The sequence below is a fragment of the Rattus norvegicus genome, chromosome 5 (assembly GCF_021556685.1).
Source record: "Rattus norvegicus strain SHRSP/BbbUtx chromosome 5, alternate assembly SHRSP_T2T, whole genome shotgun sequence".
NCBI lineage: Eukaryota > Metazoa > Chordata > Mammalia > Rodentia > Muridae > Rattus > Rattus norvegicus.
Window position 1 is genome coordinate 40555656 of NC_141538.1, and position 24675 is coordinate 40580330.

Below are 24675 nucleotides of genomic sequence, written 5' to 3' on the forward strand. Positions count from 1 at the left end.
GGGTGTATTTGCTTCTTTTTGTTCTAGAGCTTTGAGGTGTGCTGTCAAGCTGCTGACATATGCTCTCTCCTGTTTCTTTCTGCAGGCACTCAGCGCTATGAGTTTTCCTCTTAGCACAGCTTTCATTGTGTCCCATAAGTTTGAGTATGTTGTACCTTCATTTTCATTAAATTCTAAAAAGTTTTTAATTTCTTTCTTTATTTCTTCCTTGACCAGGTTATCATTGAGGAGAGCATTGTTCAATTTCCACGTATATGTGGGCATTCTTCCCTTATTGTTATTGAAGACCAGTTTTAGGCCGTGGTGGTCTGATAGCACGCATGGGATCATTTCTATCTTTCTGTACCTGTTGAGGCCCGTTTTTTGACCAATTATATGGTCAATTTTGGAGAAAGTACCATGAGGAGCTGAGAAGAAGGTATATCCTTTTGCTTTAGGATAGAATGTTCTATAAATATCCGTTAAGTCCATTTGGCTCATGACTTCTCTTAGTCTGTTGACATCACTGTTTAATTTCTGTTTCCATGATCTGTCCATTGATGAGAGTGGGGTGTCGAAATCTCCCACTATTATTGTGTGAGGTGCAATGTGTGTTTTGAGCTTTAGTAAGGTTTCTTTTACGTATGTAGGTGCCCTTGTATTTGGGGCATAGATATTTAGGATTGAGAGTTCATCTTGGTGGATTTTTCCTTTGATGAATATGAAGTGTCCTTCCTTATCTTTTTTGATGACTTCTAGTTGGAAATTGATTTTATTTGATATTAGAATGGCTACTCCAGCTTGCTTCTTCTGACCATTTGCTTGGAAAGTTGTTTTCCAGCCTTTCACTCTGAGGTAGTGTCTGTCTTTGTCTCTGAGGTGTGTTTCCTGTAGGCAGCAGAATGCAGGGTCCTCGTTGCGTATCCAGTTTGTTAATCTATTTCTTTTTATTGGGGAGTTGAGGCCATTGATATTGAGAGATATTAAGGAATAGTGATTATTGCTTCCCATTATATTCATATTTGGATGTGATGTTATGTTTGTGTGCTTTCATTCTCTTTGTTTTGTTGCCAAGACGATTAGTTTCTTGCTTCTTCTAGGGTATAGCTTGCCTCCTTATGTTGGGCTTTACCATTTATTATCCTTTGTAGTGCTGGATTTGTAGAAAGATATTGTGTAAATTTGGTTTTGTCATGGAATATCTTGGTTTCTCCATCAATGTTAATTGAGAGTTTTGCTGGATACAGTAACCTGGGCTGGCATTTGTGTTCTCTTATGGTCTGTATGACATCAGTCCAGGATCTTCTGGCCTTCATAGTTTCTGGCGAGAAGTCTGGTGTGATTCTGATAGGTCTGCCTTTATATGTTACTTGACCTTTTTCCCTTACTGCTTTTAATATTCTTTCTTTATTTTGTGCATTTGGTGTTTTGACAATTATGTGACGGGAGGTGTTTCTTTTCTGGTCCAATCTATTTGGAGTTCTGTAGGCTTCTTGTATGCCTATGGGTATCTCTTTTTTTAGATTAGGGAAGTTTTCTTCTATGATTTTGTTGAAGATATTTACTGGTCCTTTGAGCTGGGAGTCTTCACTCTCTTCTATACCTATTATCCTTAGGTTTGATCTTCTCATTGAGTCCTGGATTTCCTGTATGTTTTGGACCAGTAGCTTTTTCCGCTTTATATTATCTTTGACAGTTGAGTCAATGATTTCTATGGAACCTTCTGCTCCTGAGATTCTCTCTTCCATCTCTTGTATTCTGTTGGTGAAGCTTGTATCTACAGCTCCTTGTCTCTTCTTTTGGTTTTCTGTATCCAGGGTTGTTTCCATGTGTTCTTTCTTGATTGCTTCTATTTCCATTTTTAATTCCTTCAACTCTTTGATTGTGTTTTCCTGGAATTCTTTCTGGGATTTTTGTGTCTCCTCTCTATGGGCTTCTACTTGTTTATTTATGTTTTCCTGGAATTCTTTCAGGGATTTTTGTGTCTCCTCTCTATGGGCTTCTACTTGTTTATTTATGTTTCCTGGAATTCTTTCAGGCATTTTTCCGATTCCTCTCTGTAGGCTTCTAGTTGTTCTCTAAGGGAGTTCTTCAAGTCTTTCTTGAAGTCCTCCAGCATCATGATCAAAAATGATTTTGAAACTAGATCTTGCTTTTCTGGTGTGTTTGGATATTCCATGTTTGTTTTGATGGGAGAATTGGGCTCCGATGGTGCCATGTAGTCTTGGTTTCTGTTGCTTGGGTTCCTGCGCTTGCCTCTTGCCATCAGATTATCTCTAGTGTTACTTTGTTCTGCTATTTCTGACAGTGGCTAGACTGTCCTATAAGCCTGTGTGTCAGGAGTGCTGTAGACCTGTTTTCCTCTCTTTCAGTCAGTTATCGGGACACAGTGTTCTGCTTTCGGGCGTGTAGTTTTTCCTCTCTACAGGTCTTCAGCTGTTCCTGTGGGCCTGTGTCTTGAGTTCACCAGGCAGCTTTCTTGCAGCAGAAAATTTGGTCTTACGTGTGGTCCTGAGGCTCAAGTTCGCTAGTGGGGTGCTGCCCAGGGGCTCTCTGCAGCGGCAGCAACCAGGAAGACCTGTGCCGCCGTTTCCGGGAGCTTCAGTGCACCAGGGTTCCAGATGGTCTTTGGCTTTTTCCTCTGGCGTCCGAGATGTGTGTGCAGAGAGCAGTCTCTTCTGGTTTCCCAGGCTTGTCTGCCTCTCTGAAGGTTTAGCTCTCCCTCCCACGGGATTTGGGTGCAGAGAACTGTTTATCCGGTCTGTTTCCTTCAGGTTCCGGCGGTGTCTCAGGCAGGGGTCCTGCCGCTCCTGTGCCCTCCCCCACGGGAGCCCAGAGGCCTTATACAGTTTCCTCTTGGGCCAGGGATGTGGGCACGGGTGAGCAGTGTTGGTGGTCTCTTCCGCTCTGCAGCCTCAGGAGCGCCCACCTGACCAGGCGGTGAGGTCTCTCTCTCTCATGGGGTCTGGGAGCAGAGAGCTGCTGTGGGCCGGGATCCGCGGGAGTGGGACTTCCGGTAAACACAGAACGTGCCCGGTCCTAGAGGAATTCTGCTTCCGTGTGTCCCAAGCTCACCAGGCAGCTTTCTTGCAGCAGAAAAGTTGGTCTTACCTGTGGTCCCGAGGCTCAAGTTCGCTTGTGGGGTGCTGCCCACGGGCTCTCTGCGGCGGCAGCAACCAGGAAGACCTGTGCCGCCCCTTCCAGGAGCATCAGTGCACCAGGGTTCCAGATGGTCTTTGGCTTTTTCCTCTGGCGTCTGAGATGTGTGTGCAGAGAGCAGTCTCTTCTGGTTTCCCAGGCTTGTCTGCCTCTCTGAAGGTTTAGCTCTCCCTCCCACGGGATTTGGGTGCAGACAACCGATAAATCATTTTTTAAAAAGTGGGATTTGTGTCATGACCTGGCCCGGTGTCATGTTCTGTCGCGCGCCTAATGTCCCACCAGTTGTTAGGGTGAGAGCTGGGACCTAGAGGGAAATTCAGTCATGTTTGTCCTGGGTTCCATCGAGATAGGTGTGGGGATAGGCTTGATTTCTATTACAAATGATGTAACATTACATATATTAGTACTCCTAACACTTCTTGAGACTGTGCCTCAGGGATCACAACCTGTATAAGTTTAGAAGTTCTGAAAGACAGTCATGACCTTGGTGTATAGGTTTAGATAGTGTCCAGATAGAATCCTGATGCTAAAGACTTTTTAGCTGACCTCCAAGAATACCTAACCTCCCTCTCAGAGGTAGTCCTTCAAAATAAGAAAAGATTAGACCTGATATTCCTTAAAGAAGGAGCCTGTGTGCTACACTGAAAGAATGTTGCTTCTATACAGACCATTCAGGAGTAATTAAAGACTCCATAAATAAACTTAAAAAAAGGTTAGACAAAGACAGACAAAAAAACACATAAGAGATGGTTCGAGAGCTAGTTTAGTAGATCTCCCTGAATGACTACCCTACACTCTGCTACAGCTGGGCCATTATTAATAATTTTCTTGGTTTTAGTTTTTGGCTCCTGCGTGACAAACAGGTTAATTGCTTTTGTTAAAAATTGAGTGGGTGCTGTGCGGTTGATGGTCCTGAGACAACAGTACCAGTCAGTTAGGACAACTGGTGAGACCAAATACGAGACTTGATATCAAAATTCTAAGATTAGAATTATTTAGTAGGAGAAGACGGGAATGAAAAGAAAATTATACAAATTCTAGGTTTAAAAATATAAAATTAAAATAGTTAGCCCCAAAAGCCACAAACTCAGGGCTAAGCCCTGCCGCCAGGAATAGCAGGCCATAAAGATAAAGAAAAGGAATGCAGGAACCAGCTCAGGCTATCGAGGACTGACCCATAAACCATCCAAAGACATCCCCCCAGCTTACTCAGAGTCATACTTTAACCAGATGTACTCCAGACCCTGATAAGCCCCTACTTGTGCTTCTCAGCCATTGTGTCCTGCAGAGAGCACTCCAAGAAACCGGGCAGCCCAAGCCTAACCAGAGGTGTTTCAAATACAGATGCTTCATCAATTTTGACAAACTTTTAAAAATAATGAGGACCTGAAGACCCTACCCTTCTCCTGATTTAGTAGCTCTGTTCCAGGAACCAGGGGGCCATAAAACCTTCTGGCGTCCCCTTATCTCCTGGAGCCATAAAACAATCTTGTAACTTGTGGTACATTCCCCTTTGACATCCCCCATCCCCTGGTGCTCACAGCCTCTGCCTTTAAATACTCTTTTTCCCAGCCTCTCGGGGCCGACACCTCTGTCTCCTGCGCGGGATACGTGTCGGCCCGGAGATCTCTGTAATAGGTCTCCGTAATAAACCTCGCCTTTGCTTATTACATCCAAAATGGTCTCTCTGTGTCTGGGGTCCGCGATTTCCCAAGACTTGAGTAAGGGTCTCTCTGCGTGGGATCTTTCACAGTAAGAAGGACGCGCGGCAACAGGATTCTTCTGCGAGCAAGCCTTTACTGTGTTACAGCTCTTCTTAGTGTTACAGCTCTTCTCAGTGTTACAGCTCTCTTAGTGTTACAGCTCTCTTGAACAGGGACCCCGAGCAGCAAAATCGCTCGGCTTATATAGACAACAGTATGCTAATTATCCCTCAGGGATTGGTGGGGCTTGGATCACCCCACTACTTGTCCTCCAGGAATTGGCGGAGAATGAATCACCTCATTAGCATATTATCGGTCAACTGACACCTGGTGCATAAACCACACATGTGCAGTACCGCTGTTCACCACTAGAGGGAGCCCTAGCAAGGGGACAAGCCTGCACATGCACAGTAAGTCGTTTATATCCAGACAAGGCTGGATGTCGGCGCCATCTTTGTTTCGCCGCACCGCTCTCTACAATGTTCTGGTTATTTGCTGTACTCTGGAGGCAAGAGGATGGCTGGTGGAGTTCTGGGCAAGCCTAGGCTACCTAGTGAGATCCTGTCTCAAAAACCAAGGAAGCCGAAAGAAAGATTGCTACTGTTTTCCATCTCTTTTCCGGAGCTATGACTTCCTCTGAGTACAGTCTCTGTCTCCCTCTTTTATACGGGGTGGAGCTCTGTGAGTACTGTTCGACACATTTAGTACAGCTTAGTGAGAACTCGGGCTGCAAGGAAAGCAGGGTCACCCCTTACATAGGTTACTCTGTCTGGTTTCCTGGCAGTTTGCAACTATTTTGAAAATTTTATCATCTGAAGAAGTTGGCAGGCAACTACCATATTATGTTATATTTTTTAAAAAAATAAATTAAGAAATTTACAATTAAGTTTTGGAGACATTAATTCCCTGAGCTAAATTTTGCTCACATTTTCTTATAGCTTTATAGGTTTTTTTTCTGCAGAAGTATGTATCATAGTCATACGTCATTGCAAATTAATTAAAATTTTTCTTTGCATTGTATTTCTCTGTTGTACAAGTACCATAAAAACTCACTAAGAACACGTTCTTTTTCTTCTACTTGATGGCCATAGATAGCGAGATAAAATTAAAATGTCACGTCTTGGATGTATTTAGCCTCACAAGCAGAACAGCCATGCTGGTCAATTACAGTGCGTCTGTCTGCGGGCGAGCGCTGCATTGTCTCGCCTGGGAATGAACAGATGCTAAGTGTGCTGTGGCGGACACGTGTCACTGCCCTGGGCTTCAGTCTTATGTCTGACACCAGAACCGTGTAGAAATGACTTAAAACTACAGCTCCTCCATACTGTTTCCGGAAAGGCTTTCTTGTGACTATAAAGTTGAGGAATATACTATTGCTAAATTGAATGCCATGCTAAAGGGGGCATGTGAGTCAAAATTACACATGTTTGTGTATGTACAGAATATATGATTATATTTACTCAGTTCTTATAAGGGTATCCTTTTCCCCCTTCAAATGTTTTCTGTGTTTTACTATCTTATATGAGCTGTCACTACAAATAGGCTATCATCATCATCATCCTCATTATCACCAACACCATCATCATCACTATCATCATCATCATCATCATCATCATCATCATCATCATCATCATCATCATTAGGTACATCCTTTTAATCCACTGTTGAGTAAGATGTGTTAAGGGCAGAATGTCTCAGCTAGCTGCACCCTGATGTGTGTTTAAGCAGCTCCACGCCTGGCCTTTCCTTTTCTTATAACATGAATGTGAAGGTGATTTTTTTTTGTATGTGTTTGTTTTTTGTTTTGTTTTTGTATGTGAGTTTATTATAGATGTGTAGTTGGGAGCTTAAGAGGGAGAGGGCCGTGCTAACTGAATGGGCTTGGGAGTCAGCAGTGCTGGCCAGGTGGTTCTTTTCACACCCTGGGACTGGAATTTGGATGTCAGGCCTTGTGTTTGTCAGACTGCTCCTACCTACTGAGTTATTTCCTCAGAGCCACTTTTAGGCCTTCATTATACTTCATAAAGGTGATTTGGAACTTTTGTTGTTGTCGTTGTTGTTTTGAGACATGAATTTTTACTCTGTGTGCAGCCCTGGGACCCACTCTGTAGCAGGCTGGCCTCAGACTTACAGAGACCCTCCTTCTTCTGCCTTCCAAGTGCGGAGATGAAAGGGACGCATCACTCCCACCAGCTTAGAACCTTTTAAAAAGTATCATTCTATCGCTTAAAACAGATTTGGTGGTAATCTGTGAAATTATTAGGGTTTACTCGTCTTCCCTCCTTCTCTCCCTCCCTCCCTCTTTCCTTCCTTCTGCAGCCCTCCTTTTCCTGGTGTGGTAGATGATTTTCTGTCTTTCCTAGAATTAATTTAAAAAATTGTATTTTCTTGGGCAATTAACCATTATATTTTTTTCTCAAGTTTCAAATGTAATTATGTTGGAAAATATTCTCTTGGAGTTATTTAATTTTTTAAATATTTATTTATTTATTTTTAATTTTAAATTTTTATTTATTTTATTTTTTTTATTTATGTATGGTACTAAGCTTCCATTTATTATATTAAGAGATCTAGTACTTTCGAACAAGTAATTATACCCAAATGCCAAACAAATTCCAAACCCAAATAATTACTTTTGGGTTCATATATTATTTCTCTTCAGTTTCTGTTTTCATTTCCTTTGAAATTTTGCCTTCTACTTTTATTTGGTTTTTGGCATTCTTTCTCCAAATTCATAATTTGGCTTTTTAATCTATTTGCTTTTTGTTTTCAATTTATTTAAATATTTAGGTGTGAAATTACTTCTGAACATTGGGAGGTATTTTAAATTCTGATATGTAGTGTTTTTAGTTTCTGTTGAAGTATACCATGTCTTTGACCTTGTTTTTTTGACAGAGAATTCTGTGTCATCTTCACAGTATAAAAGCTATTTCAGGGGCTGGAGAGATGGCTCAGCATTTAAGAGCAGTGGCTGCTCTTGCAGGGCCAAAGTTCAGTTCCCAGCTCACACACTGGCCTATTTACAAAGGTCTGTAACTCAGCCCCAGGGGTCAGTGCCCTCTTCTGATTTCTTAAGTACCTGCTCACACACATACATCTTATACACAGACATGTAAAATAATAAATCTGTTTTAAAAGTTTATCTCAGGCAGTAGAACTGTTCTATTTTGATTTTCATGTGTGTATTCCCATGTGTTGGTGCATGTATGTTTTTGCATGGAGGACCAAGGTTGGCTTTGGCATCTTCCTTAGTAGTTCCTCATGCTGTATGTCAAAGCAATGTCTCTTGCTGACCCAGAAGTCTTCCTTTGGGCTAGTCTAGCTAGCTGGCTTACTCAGATGATTCTCTGTCCGTCCACACATTTTACACACTGGGTTCCTCACAGGCAGGCTCCAGCACCCACGCTGGCTTTATTGGAGACAGGATTTCTGGAGATTCAGTTTTCCGATCTTTCTTACCGACTGAGCTGTCTCCCCACCTGTCCACCTCTCAGACGGTAGTTTCATATAGGAAAACCTGTAACCAATACGTAGAAATATCTTTTCAAAGATGACAACTTTTCTTTCACCCTACATTACAATGTTATACTTGACAAAATATATCTTAATTAGAGGTACAACTAATATGAAGGCTAATAATTTATTGACTTAAATAGGTATTTATTGTTGGAATACATAGCTTATTCTGTTTTGAAAGTTTGTGGGAGATGGAGACTTGCCTAACATAGACAGAAGACATAAAAATAAGGGCTGTGAGCGTGTGGCCCAGGGGTAGTGTGTGGCTCAGGGGTAGCATGTGTGAGCCCCAGCCTCAGAGCTCAGCAGCACGCGAGCACACATGCACAGGTGTAGGCTGCACACCTTGTAACTTACTACAAGCAGCTGACGACACAGTCATTATTGACAGTACTAAGTGTAACGATCACCATAATTGTGATTTGGGAAATAATTCAACTGTTAGTTGATAGTCTGGACTTTAGGATTCCTTGTGTGTGTGCATTTTTTTTTTTTTTTGAGAGCCTGCAGTGACTAATCTGAAAGCTTCTTATATATATCTGAATGCTTCTTCATGGACGAAAAGGTTCATGTGACCTAATCTTTTGTTTGTTTGTTTCTTTTTTCTTTTTTCTTTTTTTTTTTTTTTTGACAAGGAATAACAGTGTAGATAGAGGGAGAAGGGGAGAGAAAGAGACACTCTAAACCTGAAGAAAAAACGAATTGGGCTATGTGCTTTTGTAAAATGCTTTAAATGTGAGAGGGAACCTAAACAGAAAGTTAACTCCTACCTAGGAAAACTTGTCATTAGGGAAGCTTGGTGGTTTTTTCTCCTTTGTTTTTGCTTTTGAATTTACTTTAGAAGCAGGGTCTCATGACTCCAGACTGGCCCTACCTCACAATCCTGTGTCTGCCTCCAAATGCTGAGATTCCAGGCTGCCTAGGTAGGAGGTCGGCTTCTCTGTGGAATTGTATAACTGAAAGAAAGATTACACTTAATACTTCTAAATGTGTATATGTTAGGCAGGTCTCAACCTTACAAACATTCAAAACAATAAAACCATATATCCTAACAGTAAGTACCCACTTAAGACTTAAATATTTTACTTTAAGGGTAGGAGCCAAGGTCCGCTGTGTACCTTGCTGTCAGAAAGTTCTTGGTTGTGAATGGGATCCTCCTGACCCTCACTAGGTTCTACTGTCTGTCTTTTGCAGAGGATACAAGCTAGCATTCTAAAAGCGTTCAACAATCCAACTACCAAGACTGCTGATGAGGAAACTAGAAAAAAAGTCAAAGGTATGGTGACTCTGTTAAAAAGTACGTTATAGAGCAATTTCTTCCTCCCTCCGAACAAGGCTTGGGGAACATCACAGAGTGGGGGGGGGGGGGGGGATGGGGAATCTAAGAACCAGGGGAGAGGCAGAGTGCTGGAGAACATCTTCTTCTGTACACGGCCTGCCCTCGAACTCACGAACTCTCAGCCTGAACAGAGCTGTCCTGAAGAGGGGTGGGATCTAAAGCGAATCCTCCAAGTATATTAATGCTGTTAGCGGTTGCTAGAGGAAGAAGAGTTTTCCAGTGATATAGCCACTGGTTACATGGCCATGTGTCTTTAAATAACCTACCTGTACCCATTCTCCTGTAGAGAGGCAGATGAGGTCACCGGGAGTGGGGGAATAGAAAAGTGTTATGGGGTAAATGAGGTGAGAGACATGTATGAAAGTGCAGTGAAGCCCTGTTGTTATAGAACAGGAATATATGCTAATAACCTAGAGCAGGTTCTTTACAGAGGAGCACTTGAGCATGCGGACTAATCTCTAAAGTAGTTACCTTCAGAGGAGACATACCCCCAGACTCTGACATAGTGGTGCAGCGGAGCAGAGACACTGCCCAGTGACATTTCTCCCCTTTCCACAATATTAGAGGTGAAGCTGGGCTTCGTGACTCTATCTGCAATATTCCCACAACTCCTTCGCTTGGGACATCAGGAATGTATGGACTGCTGATAGCAGAGAGCTGTAGAGTGAACTTGTCTGGGGGCTTGCAAACGCACGTTCGAATATGTTACTTTACTATTACATTGGTTTTTACAAAGACAGTGTTGTGTAGTGTTTTACGGCGTGTGTGCTTGTGTGTGTGTGTGTGTGTGTGTGTGTGTGTGTGTGTGTGTGTATTGCAGAGATACTATTGTGTAGTGCTTAAGTCTTGTGGGCAGTGACTAAGGAGACAAATCACACAGGAACTAGCCCTACATTACTTAGTATGTCAGACAGTGCTGTGTGTTGAAGATGAAAAAGTGTCAACTGCAAAATACCTTGATTTTTCTTTGAGCCCTAGTCCTTAAGAATGCTTGCTAACTTGAGTCTCTCAGTTGTAGGAATTAGAAACATGTGAAAAAGCGTATCTTTTATGTAAGAAGACTAAAATTTTGTTACATGTGACTAGGATTCGGTTCACCCAACTTTTGAGAGACTTCAGCATTCTAGCAAGAGTCTCTGTAGTAATGTTGCAGTGAGGGTCATGTGGGTGTGGCTTCCCAGATGGAAGAATGGATTCAAGAATGAATTTGTGACTAGAGCCCTGTGCTGTGCTACCGGGTGGACAGTGTGGGCAGGTACTTGGGTACAGTGGAAAGGGCCGTGCCCTTCTCTGTTAAAGGGAGGCAAGAAGTCTCTATGGCTGGGCACAGAGGCAGATGGATCTCTAGTGAGCTTGAGAGCAGCCTTCTTTGAGTGACAAGGCTACACAGTTGAGAACCTCACTTTCACAAATTAAGGAGCTGGAGATGCTCAGAGGACCCACATTCAGTTCCCAGTGTCCACAGAGGTGGCTCATTGCCATCTGTAATTCTAGGCCCAGAGGACCCGACACCTTCTGACGTACATGTATATGGTATTTATGTACAGGTAAGCAAAACACTCATATATTAAATACATGAATCTAAAATGAAAAATTAAAAAGGGGATACTCCCTAAAGGAAAAGGATGGGAGAGACTTGCTCTGTGTTATGAAAAACTAGACCGGAAGCCAGAGATCCTTGCTGGTTGCCTGCCTGTGCAGTTGCATTACCTAGATTTATCCAGACAAAACGTCTGTAAGTCCAAAGATGTTGCAGGCTCACTGTTTGCTTAAGACTTGAGACTAATAATAGCAGTACGTCTTGCCTCCTTCAGCCCTTTGCTGCAGTCTGCCAACACGAGACAAGCTGGTGATGAAGCAAGGCTGTTTGGATATTGTGCTTTGAGTTTATGTCCTGTGACATCCAATTCCAACTCTTAGTGTATAGTTTCTCTTGAAATACTGTTAATATGGGTCATCATTGTGAAGGACTCTGTAAGACGTCATTTGTGTTTTATTTCTAACTTTTATTTTTGTAGTAGTATTCTGTTTATATTACATGTCTGTAATTTATTGATAAGTGCTCTAACATTCTGTTGTAGTTATAGTTGGGCATAGTGGTACACACCTTTAATTGCAGCACTTGGGAGGCAAAGGCAGGTGGATCTCTAGGAGGTTGAGGCCAGCCTTGTCTACATAATGTGTTCCAGGACAGCCAGAGCTACATTGTGAGAAGACCCTGTCTCCCCAAGAGGCTGGTTGGGCATAATTCCTCCAGTGTGTGCCTTGTTACTCTGCGTTGCAATGCTGCCACCTAGTGCATGCATAGAGCAACAGTGCTGCTTTTCTTTCTATTTGTGTCGCGCGTGCATGCGTGCGTGCGTGCGTGCGTGCGTGTGTGTGTGTGTGTGTGTGTGTGTGTGTGTGTGTGTGTACGCTCAAACGAACCACAGTATTTTTTAATAGTTACTAAAAATGTCTATGGGTATTAAAGTATGTCTTCCCCGGTATTCAGTGCTTTGAATAATGCATTTAATAGTTTTCAACAAAGGTAGAGGTGTGCAAAGGATAGATTTTTAAAACCCAGATGAACAGTTTTGTTATTATACTTTCTGTCAGCTTGACAGTGGGGGCATATGCCTTTAATTCCAGCACGTGGGAGGCAGAAGCAGGCAAACCTCTGTGAGTTTGAGACCATCCTGTGTGTATATCAACTTAACTACACATATAGCATCGTGCTTGGTCAATTTTCTCCAATACCAGGTTTTTTTTTTTTATAATTTTAAATTAATATTTATTTTCCAGTTACCAGTTCTAGAAAGTATGGTCAATATACTTTTTTTCCTCCATCTTTATTAAATTGGGTATTTCTTATTTACATTTCGATTGTTATTCCTTTTCCTGGTTTCCAGGCCAACATCCCCCTATCCCTCCCCTTCCATTCCCCTCTGCATCCTCCCCCCATTGTCGCCCTTTCCCCAACAATCACGTTCACTGGGGGTTCAGTCTTGGCAGGACCAAGGCCTTCCCCTTCCACTGGTGCTCTTACTAGGATATTCATTGCTACCTATGAGGTCAGAGTCCAGGGTCAGTCCATGTATAGTCTTTAGGTAGTGGCTTAGTCCCTGGAAGCTCTGGTTGCTTGGCATTGTTGTTCATATGGGGTCTCGAGCCCCTTCAAGCTCTTCCAGTCCTTTCTCTGATTCCTTCAACGGGGGTCCCATTCTCAGTTCAGTGGTTTGCTGCTGGCATTCGCCTATGTATTTGCTGTATTCTGGCTGCAACACCAGTTATTTTAAGGCCAACCGTTAGCACAGTTTCCTTTAATCTGTAAGCACTTCATAAATCAGATTATTTCAACTTTTTTTTTCTTTTTCTTTTTTTCGGAGCTGGGGACTGAACCCAGGGCCTTGCGTTTGCTAGGCAAGCACTCTACCACTGAGCTAAATCCCCAACCCCTTATTTCAACTTTTAAAGTAATCACCAAGCACGTGTGTATATGTTTACACTAATTGCCCAGAATGAGTTCTGATTCTATGTTTCCCACACTGTCTTTTACACCTCCTTTCATAGCTGTGGTTCTGGAATGTTTAGCCTTGAAAACAGTTATTTTCCCTGTTCTGTCCACCTTTAGATTAGATACAGAGACATTAAAAACATTAATTCGAGTGGCTGGAGTGTAGTATGGGTTAATCGTTATTGTTATATTTACCTCTTAAAGATAATGTAGACTAACAAGATGACTCAGCAGGTAAAGGTGTACACTGCCAACCCTGACAACCGGAGTTCAATTCCTGGGACCTACACGATGTTAATTTTTAAAGATTATGGAACTCAATGGTCATAATTCCTTTACAAAATTGTTAAGGAGAAAACTGTAACATAACATATTAAAATACATTATTGTATGTAATACAGAAGCTGTACTTTACCTAAATGATTTGAGTAGTAGCATGTCACTGTTGGGTCAGTGATTGTTCTGTGAATTTTTTAATTTAGGAGAAGTGTGTTCTTTTACAGCCTATGGAAAGGAAGGCGTGAAGATGAACTTCATAGATCGGATCTTCATTGGCGAATTAACTAGCACAGTCATGTGTGAAGAATGTGCGAACGTAGGTACCCAGAATTCACTAGTGGAATATACTGCAGTCACATTGCTTTCGTTGTGTTGCCTTATTTCTCAGGTATCACAGTGGTTATCGGAAGATAACAATAGCAAAATCATGTGATTTGATAAATTGATAGACTTTCAGTAACAGGAAGCACCAAATTCCCAATGTTTGTTACACACACACACACACACACACACACACACACACACAAATGTAATGAAACCATTACTGAGGAAAGTAGAAACACACTGCTCTGCAGCTTTTCTAATTTAAAACAGCCAGTGATAAAGACAGCAAAGAGCTTTCCTTCCACAGGGAGCCCTGTCACTAAGAGAAAAACCTTGGCAAGTGGCTATGTAATGATTTTTGTAAAATATACCTTCCGCTTCTAGAAAGTAAGCACAGTTTTAAGTTTGTCTAAGTAAGTGTGTTCCCATATATGACTATTTTTCCATGGTTTCCTCGTGAGGTTATTAATGCTTCTCGTCTTTCCATTGGCTGTATGTGTAGCTCAGGCTTTTAACAGGAATTCCTGTGTCAGCCTCCCGGGTGGTAGGACACAGGCACATGCCACCTGCCACATGTCTGACAAGCCTGTCTTTTGAATAGGATTGAGCATATTAACTTCTGGTGTAGACCGATGAGAGGGAAATCCCTGTAAAACAAGTAGCGGTCATAGTACCAGGCCCTACAATGTGGGAACAGAAGGAGACTATCACATTTGATTGAGGTTACATGATGTACGAAGGGGGGGTGTGCATGTGTGTATACTCTTGACTTAATCTTTGATTTAGTACTTCTTGTTTCAATGCCATCTTTAACAACATAATGCATGCATGAATTTTTATAAATTTTTCAACTGCTTGTTAAGAAATAATTCTGAAAATGTAGTTAAATACAATAGGTTAAACTCATATCAGATTTTAATAAAGAAGTAAAAATTTTCTGGGACTAGAGAGATGGCCCAGAGGTTAAGAGCACTTGTAACTCTTCCAGAGGTCCTGAGTTCAATTCCCAGCAACCACATGGCAGCTCACAGCCATCCGTAATGGAATCCGATGCCCTCTTGTGGTGTGTCTGAAGACAGCTACAGTGTGCTCATAGACAGAAAATAAATAAATCTGTGGAAAAAATTTCCAGTTTTTCTGTTACTAGAGATAGTTTTAGAAAACAAGGATTATTTTATCTCCACTTGTTTATGACATTGAACATAAAATGTTAAACTAAAATGTATACAACATTGGGCACAGACACTAATCTCTCTTACAGCAGAATCTTCTAAAACAGATTATCCAAAGAAATCGGTCAAGCGCTTGTCAGACTCCTTATTCTTAACACTTCATACAGTATTTTAACTTGAGACTTTAAGTTATCCAAGAAGTCTGATTTATTTTGTTCTTTAACAACTTGTATGTATCTACGTTAGGTTCTAACTGAACTTCTCACTCTGGTTTTCCTTTTAAGATCTCTACCATGAAGGATCCCTTCATAGATATTTCACTTCCTATCATAGAAGAAAGGGTAAGGAGAAGAAATCACGGAACCCCTGTAAGGAGCGTGCATTCATGCAGTCATCTAGACATCTGTAGGGTTTATCTGTCACAGAGTGTGGTTTACACAGAGTTAGGTTTGTGTGGTGTGTTTGAGATCAGATTTGTGTATGTGTGCATCAAGTACATATATTTTCTTACTCTCCAGGATTAAATCTTTTAGCCTTCCATTTTGAAATTGTTAAGAAAATTACTCTTCTAAGTGGGATGGAGAGATGGTCAGCAGTTAAGACACCTCCATGGCCTCCATGGGCACTGTATGCAAGTGGAGCACAGACATTCATGCCATCCAAACACCCATACTAATAATAGAATTAAAAAATATTTTTAATAAAGAAAATTATCTTTTTATATTTCTAGTAAGTTACAAGTGTTGAAAAGAATTTATTTGCTGAAAATGTTTTATGTTACATGTGGCATAGGTTTCAAAACCTGTACTTTTGGGGAAAATGAGTAAATGCAGAAGTTTACAGGAAACAGACCAAGATCATAACAAGGGCACCGTTACAGTAGAAAATACCCATCCACCAAGAGCTGCCAAGAAGCATTCCTCACCTAAAGATAAGGCAAGTCAGATTGGGGGGAGGGGTATGTTTTTATTACTTTTACTGTGAAAGATCTCAAGCGTGTTCACAAGTAGAGACCAGTCTAAGAAACCCACCCTCCTGTTCCTCAGCTTCACAGTGTCCATGGCTGGTCATGTTCCGCCATGTGTATCACACCACTTCCTCCTGACCCAGCCCAGGTTCCTCGGAAGGAAGTCTCAAATATGTCATGTACTTCAAAGTGCATCTCTCAAAGCTGCTCCGTAGGGGCTGGGGGCCGAGCCTGTGGTGGAACACTTGCTTCAGATGGTCAGTACCCACCACAACAGGAAGTGAACAGTGAAGAGACTGCACAAACATAACCACGGCAGCAGCGTCGTGCTTGAACTCATCAGCAACATCCACCTATTTTAAAGTTTGGGTGTATGATCTAAAAGAAGGTCAACAGGTCACTGTTGATTAGCTTTTTAAATCTCCGTATAACCTACAGATTTCTTCTCTTATTTACTGAAGAAATGTGGTCCTATTAGCAATAGTCCCTGCATTGAAAAAAAAGTTCATTTTGCTCTTGCGTTTCCATGGCTTAGAAGTTCTTCTCTCTCTGTTACTCCCTCTCTGATGAAAGCTAGAGGGCAAATTTTATCTTTGACCATTTCTTTAATTTTCAGCAAGACAACTGCTAGCCAGGTACGGTGGCACAGGCCTGTATTTCTAGAGCTCAAGAGGCTGGAGCAGAAGGATCCCAGTAACACCTCACAGCAGTTCTGCTCCAGGCTGCACTACAGTAGCAAGTTCTGTGTCTGAAACTATAAATGAAATGGGGGACACGGCTGGGGGAGCGAGGGAGGGGCATTGCTGACTTTTGAATGGTAGTATATATTAAGTAGGGGCATGCAGTTTTTGGTGTCTCTCCATACCGCTAGCTATTGAAGAGCTTTATAGATACTATTTTTCTAGAGACATATCTGGTTGTTATTTTTCTATTAAAATAAAAAGAAATTAATCTGAGTTTGAATTTTATTTAAAAAGAATGAGTTTTATATGAAGTATTTTATAATAACTCAGACTCATGAAATTGAAGCTACTGTTTTTTAATTAAGTCTTATAAGTGGCAAAACTACAAAAGACAGCATGTGTGGTTTTCTCTCATTGCTGGTTTTTGTTTTGTTTTGCTTTTTCTAGTTTATTAGTTATATGTCCATCTGGGTGTCTGTCTGGTTGCTGATTGATTTAGTTTTTTTCTGACACAGAGTCTGTTGTATTGTAATTCTAGCCTGGAGCTCAGGCTGGCCTGGAACCCACTGAGTAGCTGAGCTAGCCTGGGGCTTGCAGCAGTCTTCAAGCTTCTACCTCCCAAGTGCTAGCATTACAGGTTAAAAAGTGTGCCATTTGGGGTTGGGGATTTAGCTCAGTGGTAGAGCGCTTGCCTAGGAAGTGCAAGGCCCTGGGTTCGGTTCCCAGCTCCAAAAAAAAAAAAAGGTTTGCCATTTTCTATCAGTGGAGACTAGAAGTGCCTTGGTCGGAACTTCCTGTGGACTGGAAACCATGAGGGCACTTGGTTTTCATGTGCTCTTCTGTGTTCCTGCTGGTAAAATATGAGAATGTAATAACTGTTCTTTAGCTTGTGGGCTTTTTTTGGTTTTTTGGGGGGGGGGTTGTTTGTTTTGTTTTGGTTTTATTTTAGTTTGGTTTGGTTTCAGGTTGTTTTGGTTTTGTTTTTTTTGTTTGTTTGTTTTGTTTTTTGTTTGTTTGTTTTTTTTAGACAAGGTAGCTCTCTCTATAGTCCTGGCTATCCTGGAACTTACTATGTAGATCAGACTGGCCTCAAACTCACTGAGAACCCCCTTCCTCTCTGCCTGCCAAATGCTAGGATTAATGGCATGTGCCACTAAGCCCAACCACTTTTATTTAACTTTAAAGTGATAATGGGGAAATCTGTGGATTGGCCATAAGAATTTTAATAATATGCTGCTTAAATATCTGAGAGAAATAGTGTCTGCACAGTACTAGTTGGACACGGAGAGTATTCGAGTATGCTGATCTTCAGATACTTTAATTAGATATGCAGACATGGATTCCATAGTGCTATAACTTGGCCTCGGGTTTGAGCCCCTTCTTCTTCTTTTTTTTTTTTTTTTTTTTTTTTTTGAGACAGGGTTTCTCTGTCTGTCTAGGAACTCACTCTGTAGAGCAGACTGGCTTCAAACTTAGAGATCTACCTGCCTCTGCCCCATTCCCTCCAAGTGCTGGATTAAAGGTATGTACCACCACTAGCCAGCCTTGAACCATTCTTTGTTGAATTTGTTTTCATGTGATATATTACTTTTATTGCTGTCTTTTTAGTTCATGGGAGAACAAAAGACTTTGCGTATGTTTACAAAGTTAGAAGCACACCATCTTCATAGCAACTTTTATTTTGTTTTGTCTGCATATATGTCTGTGAACCACATGCATGCCTGGTGCCCTTGGAGGCCAGAAAAGGGCATCAGATCCCCTGGAACTGGACTGATCAATGGCTGTGAGCCACCATGGGGATGTTGAGAATTGAACCCAGGGCCTCTCTGAACAAGTATTCTTAACTGCTGAACCATTTCTTCAGCACCAGCCGTTAGTGGGGTTTTTTTTCTGTTTGTTTGTTGTTTTGTTTGTTTGTTTGAGCAGGCTCTCACTATATAGCTTAGACTGAACTGAGATTTATGAAAGATTTTCTTCTCTTCCATATCACTACCTTGGCTGCCTCTTATTAAGATTTTTGAGAAAATTCAAGGAAGAAATAAATTTGCTTTTTAGCCATTTTCATTTGTTCTGTGTTTGTAAGGTTTAAAATGGATCTCCCCCCAACACTCAGTGTGTTTAGCAGAAACTCATTGAATATCTTAGAAGCTTCAGTACTGATCTGATAGTTGTTGACCTTTTTACTAGATTGTACTACAGTTAACCCATTACAACAATAGAGTTTCAGAGGGAACATGAAGAAGTATCAGGTTAAAAAGAGAAATAGGAAAGCATACTGTGCCCGCCCACACCTCATTGTTCCCAGTCCTCTCTCCTCCCTACACTGCAGGCACTTGTAGTCTGCTGAAGTCCAGCGCTCACGAAATCTATCCTATGATCTCCACCGTGTGTACCTTCTCCCCACACCGTCTTTTCCAGCAGGACTTCAGAGCTTCTGTCCCCTCTCTTCACCTATGGGGCCTTTGAACCGTGTGTGCCCTCCACTGGGAATAGTCTGTTCCAATCAGTATCTGGAGTCCTCCAATCCCCTAACCACACACTAGTTCACCCTTTATATTTCTATAGCACTTGCATGTTCCCTATAATAACAGGAGTGCTTAACAACATTTGGATTCTTGGCCATGTTGTACTCACTATTTTCAGTTCTTTACATCAATTATATTGAATAAAGCTATGAACTAAGAAATATGCCTAACAGGTGGAACTCTAGGTTCAAGGCCTCAGAGTGGTCATCAGAGTGAGTGTCAGGACAGCCAGGCCTACACAGAGAAACCCTGTCTTAAAAAACAAAACAAAAACCAAAAACAAGAAAGAAATATACCTGAGCTGTTCCAGATTACAGCTGCAGGAACGGGACTTAAGTAGGTTAAGTAAGGAATGTGGGGTTTTTCTCTTTGTTTATTGTTTGCTTGCTTACTTAATTTGAGGCAAGGCCTCACTGTGTCACCCTGGCTATCCTGAAACTCTATGTTGATCACAGAGATCCACCTGATTCTGCCTTCCAACTCCTGGGATTAAAGGTATACACGATTGCATAGGTCAAGACTGTGGTCTTATCTGTGTATACCTATTCCCACTAGCATCTGCTTCTTTTATTTTATTTTATGTTTTATTTTAATTTTATGTGTATGGGTGTTTTGCTTGTACACGTCTGTTTACCACACACATGTGTGCCTGGTACCTGTGGAGGCCAGAAGAGGGCATCGTAGTCCCAGGGACTGGGTTATAAAAGGTTGCGAGCTGCCATGTGGGTGCTGGGAACCCAGTGCTCTCCACATCTGCTTCTTACACTTGCTTCAGTCAGAAAATGGGAACTGGGTGTGTTCTCCAGGCTGTTGTATCTCTAGAACCTTGATCAGTATTATACCTGTATGGTGTTTAGGGAGACCAGTGTGATCATTTCCATGGTTACCACCAAATAATAGCTTAAAGTTAAGTACTTAAAGCTGCTAACTGGGCTGATGTCTGCTCTGCCTCACTTGGCCATCAGGACAACTCCATGGTGGGCACTTGTGTCTTGGTGAGGAGGAAATTAGACTCCTGAGATGTCAACTAGTTCCTTTAGTGACACTGTCTAGTTAGTGGCAGGACCAGAGCCCACACAGCCTAGTCCTGGGAGCATGTCCTTGCCCTCTGTCCTAAACTACTTCCAGGACAGTAAAGATTTCCTTCATGTAGTGTGCATTATTCTTTCAAGATAACCTTAGTGGTGTTTGGCCCTAATTTATGTAACAAGCTTAATAAGGATGTTTTAGTTAGTGAAATTTGTATGGACGAGGTATGGTGGCAGAGGTCTTTAGTCCTGCTGCAGAGGAAGCAGAGGCAGGTAAGTCTCTTGAGTTCAAAGCCAGCCTGATCTACATAGCAAATTCCAGGCTGGCCAGAGCTACAGATGGGGCTGAGAGGATTGCTCAGTTGTGAAGCTCTTGTGTGGCATGGACTCTTGAACTAAAACCGTAAAACACAGACAAAGTCAGCAGGCCTAAAACTGACTAGATTAGAAGCCATTCTGCTTAGTCACCAGTTCATTGAAACAGACTCTCAAGTTCAAAACAGTTTCATAAATTCGCAGGTGACCGTGTTGGATTGTTTTGGTTTTTTTGAGGCAGGTTCTCTACATAGCCCTGGCTGTCCTGTATCTCACTATGTAGACCAGGCTAGCCTCAAACTCACAGAAATCCCATCTCTTCCTCTTGAGTGCTGGGAGTAAAGGCATGTGCCACAATGCCCAGCTCAACTTGTTGGATGTTATCCTGAAGTTCATAATTTATTATTAGCCATTTATTATGTGTTCTTTACTAGATCAAACACACAGTGATAAATATCTGGTTTGTATATGATAGTTTACGTCTCCCCCATATCCCTGTTCTATGGAAGTCCTATTCCCTTCCTTACAGGTAGCCACTGTTGGTAGACTCCCGGGTAACAGTTGACTTTAAATCAGAGCAAGTTGATTCTCAGTTAGCTAGATTTTGAAGTGGATATCAGAGAAGTATTTATTGAATAATTGTGGGCAGTTAAGTGTGTTTCCAATAAGATCACAAGATTCTTTTCTCTGAAAAATATTGTCAACTTACAGACTCTGCTAAGTCATGACAGAAAACATTTAAGAAAATGGCCATCTGAAGAAGAGAGAACTGTTGGTACACATCCGAACAGTGAAAACTCGGAAGCCAGCCCTTTGGCCGGCATCCTCAGCAATGAGGCATCGCTGAACGAAAGCCCCACTGAGGGCAGTGAGAGAGACACCAGCCTAGAAAGCAGTGTGGATGCGGACAGCGAGGCTTCTGAACCCGAGGTGGCTTACAAGCCGTCTGTGCTGCTCCGATCCAGTGGTGATCCCGGCGCGCACGGGGAACAGCACCCACACCTCCCACTGGCAAGTGAATTGCCACACACCAAGGAGACGCACGACTGCGATGAGGAAATGGCGGAAGCGATGGCTGAGCTTCATTTGAGCGGCACTGTAACTGGAAATAGAGATTTTCACAGGGAAAAACAGCCACTAAATGTCCCAAATAATGTGTGTTTTTCAGAGGGAAAACATACGAAGCTTCACAGTGCCCAAAATGCTTTTCAGACTCTTTCTCAGAGCTATGTAACTACTTCTAAAGAATGCTCAGTTCAGTCCTGTCTCTACCAGTTCACATCCATGGAGTTACTAATGGGCAACAACAAGCTGCTCTGTGAGGACTGCACTGAAAAGAAACGGAAGTGCCAAAAGGAAACCAGTTCTGCAGGTAAACATCTCGCTTGCCTGCTCTCTGGGTTGCTGATGGATTGAAGGCAACTAGTGGTTTGCAGTTCCTTAATGGGTGACCCCAAGTTCCCGGGTGTGTTGAGCCTTGTCTTACTTGGGTCTCTGAATTGAAGACACTGGCTGGGCAGAGTAGATTCCCAGGAGAAACTGCAGTAAATGGAGAGCAAGAAGTACACTTCTCTGTCTTGAAACTGCAAACCCATGTAATCAATTATGAGGGATCTATTTAAAACCTTTCTGAAATATCCCTAAAACTTACGGTTGAATCGCTAGTAGGATTTGGATTACTGGCCTCCACAAGTCCCCTTCATTTCTTACAAGTCCAACATATGTATTTGAAGTTTGAAATATATTTATGCCATGTATGTAGTAGTGCTTGCTTGAATAGAGAAAGATAAGACTTCTCACCTGATGAATTGTCACTAGTATTAGTGAATGCAAAGAATATTCTTGGTGGCTACATTGTTGTTTGGGATGGGGAGAGGGCTTAGTGGATACAGTGATGCTGAAACAGGCGTGCAGACCTGAGTGCTGATCCCTAGCACTGTGTAAAAGCCAAGTGCAAGGCACATGCCTGACATCCTAGCTCTTGGGAGGGGAAGGCAGATACATCTTGTGGTCTATATAGTGAGCTCCAATATAGCCTGGGCTACATGGTAAGGCCATATCATAAAAAACAAAACAAAAAGCCAAGGGAAAAGTGATTATGAAAGCTGCCCACTGCCTTTACATGCATGTGCACAATGTGCATTAACCCCCACACACAGACACAACATATACGTCATACACACATGTGTGTGCATACACACACCACACCCACGACACATATACCTCCCTCTCCCTCTCCCTTCCCTTCTCCCTCTCCCTCTCCTTCTCCCTCTCCTCCTTCTCCCTCTCCTTCTTCCTCTCCTCCCTCTCCTCCCTCTCCCTCTCAAACATATATTTAAAAAGCTGCTTTAATATTTATAAAACGCTTTAGCAGGTGTGGTGAGTCACACTTTTAGTCAGGGCACATGGGAGGCAAAGGCAGGCAGATCTATGAGTTTGAGGCCAGCCTGGTCTACAGAGTGAGTTCCAGGACAGCTAGAACCACACAGAGAAATCTTGATTCCCCCACACCCCTAAAAAAACAAACCACCCCAAAACATGATGCAACAGTATATAAATAGCTTTTATATAAATGTTTACCATGTTATAAGTAATATATTCAATGGAACTTTACAAGAGCATTTGTTGTATTTTATGCAGAAAAGAAGGCAGGAGGAGTTTATACTAATGCCAGGAAGCAACTACTCATATCTGCTGTTCCAGCTATCCTAATCCTTCATCTTAAAAGGTTCCACCAGGTAAGAGTCCATTTAGCAATGCTGTAATCAGTTTCACGATAAATTCATAGAGTCCTGAATCCTGTGAGAAACTGTTAAGCATTAGAAAGTGTTTCCTGAAATTAAAAAAGTTATGTGAGATGTCTTGCACGGGCGAGGGGTCGGGGAGACTTGACTAACATTGAAAGATTTAAGCGGTAGGAACCTAAGTGATGTCTCTAAGTGGTGTGTGGTCACAAGGATGTCTTAATGGAGACTAAATGCTCTTAAGAAGAATCACAAGGAGCAAAAAGGCAAAGCCTACATGGCTTCTGAGCTCCAGTGACCTGGCTGACACGGTGTTTGAGCAGGCAGTGCTGACGAGGGACTAAGCAAAGGAAGGAGGGAGGCCCCGCACCCACAAGACTTCGGTGGAGACAAACCAGATGCCCTTAGTGTTAGAGAAAGACGGCCTTTCTGTAACTGTGATTGTAGCCTTGTGTCTTGTTCAATGAGGTTTTATTTTTCTTTTTGGTGTTTGGTTTGAACCTAGGGTTTTCTGTTTGCTAGGCAGGTGTTCTACCACTGACATCTCTTGCCCTGTTTTTCTTTTTTTTTTTTTTTTTTTAGATTTGAGACAGGGGCTTGGGAAGTTGCTCAAGCTGGTCTAGAATTTTCTGTGTAGCCTGGAAAGGCCTTGACATTGTAATCTTGCTCAGACCTCCTAAGCAGCTAAAGACCTTCACCACCATCCCTGGCTGCTCTTTTTTTTTTATAATAACTTTTCAATTTTTCTGGAAAAAGAATAAATATAGATCTCTTTTTTAAAAGAGGTTTTTGTTCTTTTTTTTTTTGTACTTTAAAATAAAATTAGTAATTGAAGGCTAGGAAAATAGCTCATAGCTCAGCTGGTAAAGTGGTTAATAAAGCTCTTGGAGAGCGGGCAGGGGGAATCATTGTGAGTTCAAGTACAGCCAGAGGTACGTGGTGAGACCTTAAACAACAACAAAAACCCAAGGCAAAACAAACATAAAAGCCCGTCATTCTCCATTACCAGTTCTATGGGAACGTGGTAGAGAGGGGCGGTGTCTCATCTCATCCGGATGCCTGGTGAAGGTACATCTCCAGCAGCTGGGACCGTGGAAGGCATAGCAGAGGCCGAAACTACTTTGTTTTCTATTTGGTACTTGTGTCTTTGTTATGAACAACTCAAAAACAAAAACAAAAACAAAAAACCCTTATGTACTTTAAGGAAACTATTTATGAATACTTCAGTCCCTTCTCGTGCTGAAGTTGAATGTAATCTCAGCAAAGCCATAGGCTTGTTCCCCAGGGTTGCAAATGACAGAGACAAGTTCCTAAGTAACATCTAACTGTGTTTCTTGGTGTCTCTGAAGTTATGTTTTCCTATAGTAACTTTAGAGCTACATTTCAGAACCATACACAACACTTCTGAATAGAGATCTTTGTCACAGACAGCCAAATGACTGAATT

General features: G+C 41.9%; 1 protein-coding gene across 23 annotated transcripts in view; it reads left to right on the top strand.

The window, feature by feature from the left end:
- Usp45 (ubiquitin specific peptidase 45) overlaps positions 1–24675 on the top strand; it is a 73479-nt gene that overhangs the window by 36707 nt on the left and 12097 nt on the right. For 7 of the 23 annotated variants that reach the window (NM_001395561.1, XM_087548811.1, XM_087548820.1 and 4 more), the window contains 6 exon segments: positions 9552–9633; positions 13696–13787; positions 15252–15308; positions 15760–15903; positions 21197–21857; positions 23126–23223. In NM_001395561.1, the coding sequence (NP_001382490.1) occupies positions 9552–9633; positions 13696–13787; positions 15252–15308; positions 15760–15903; positions 21197–21857; positions 23126–23223 (1134 nt within the window). 23 annotated transcript variants of the gene reach the window in all.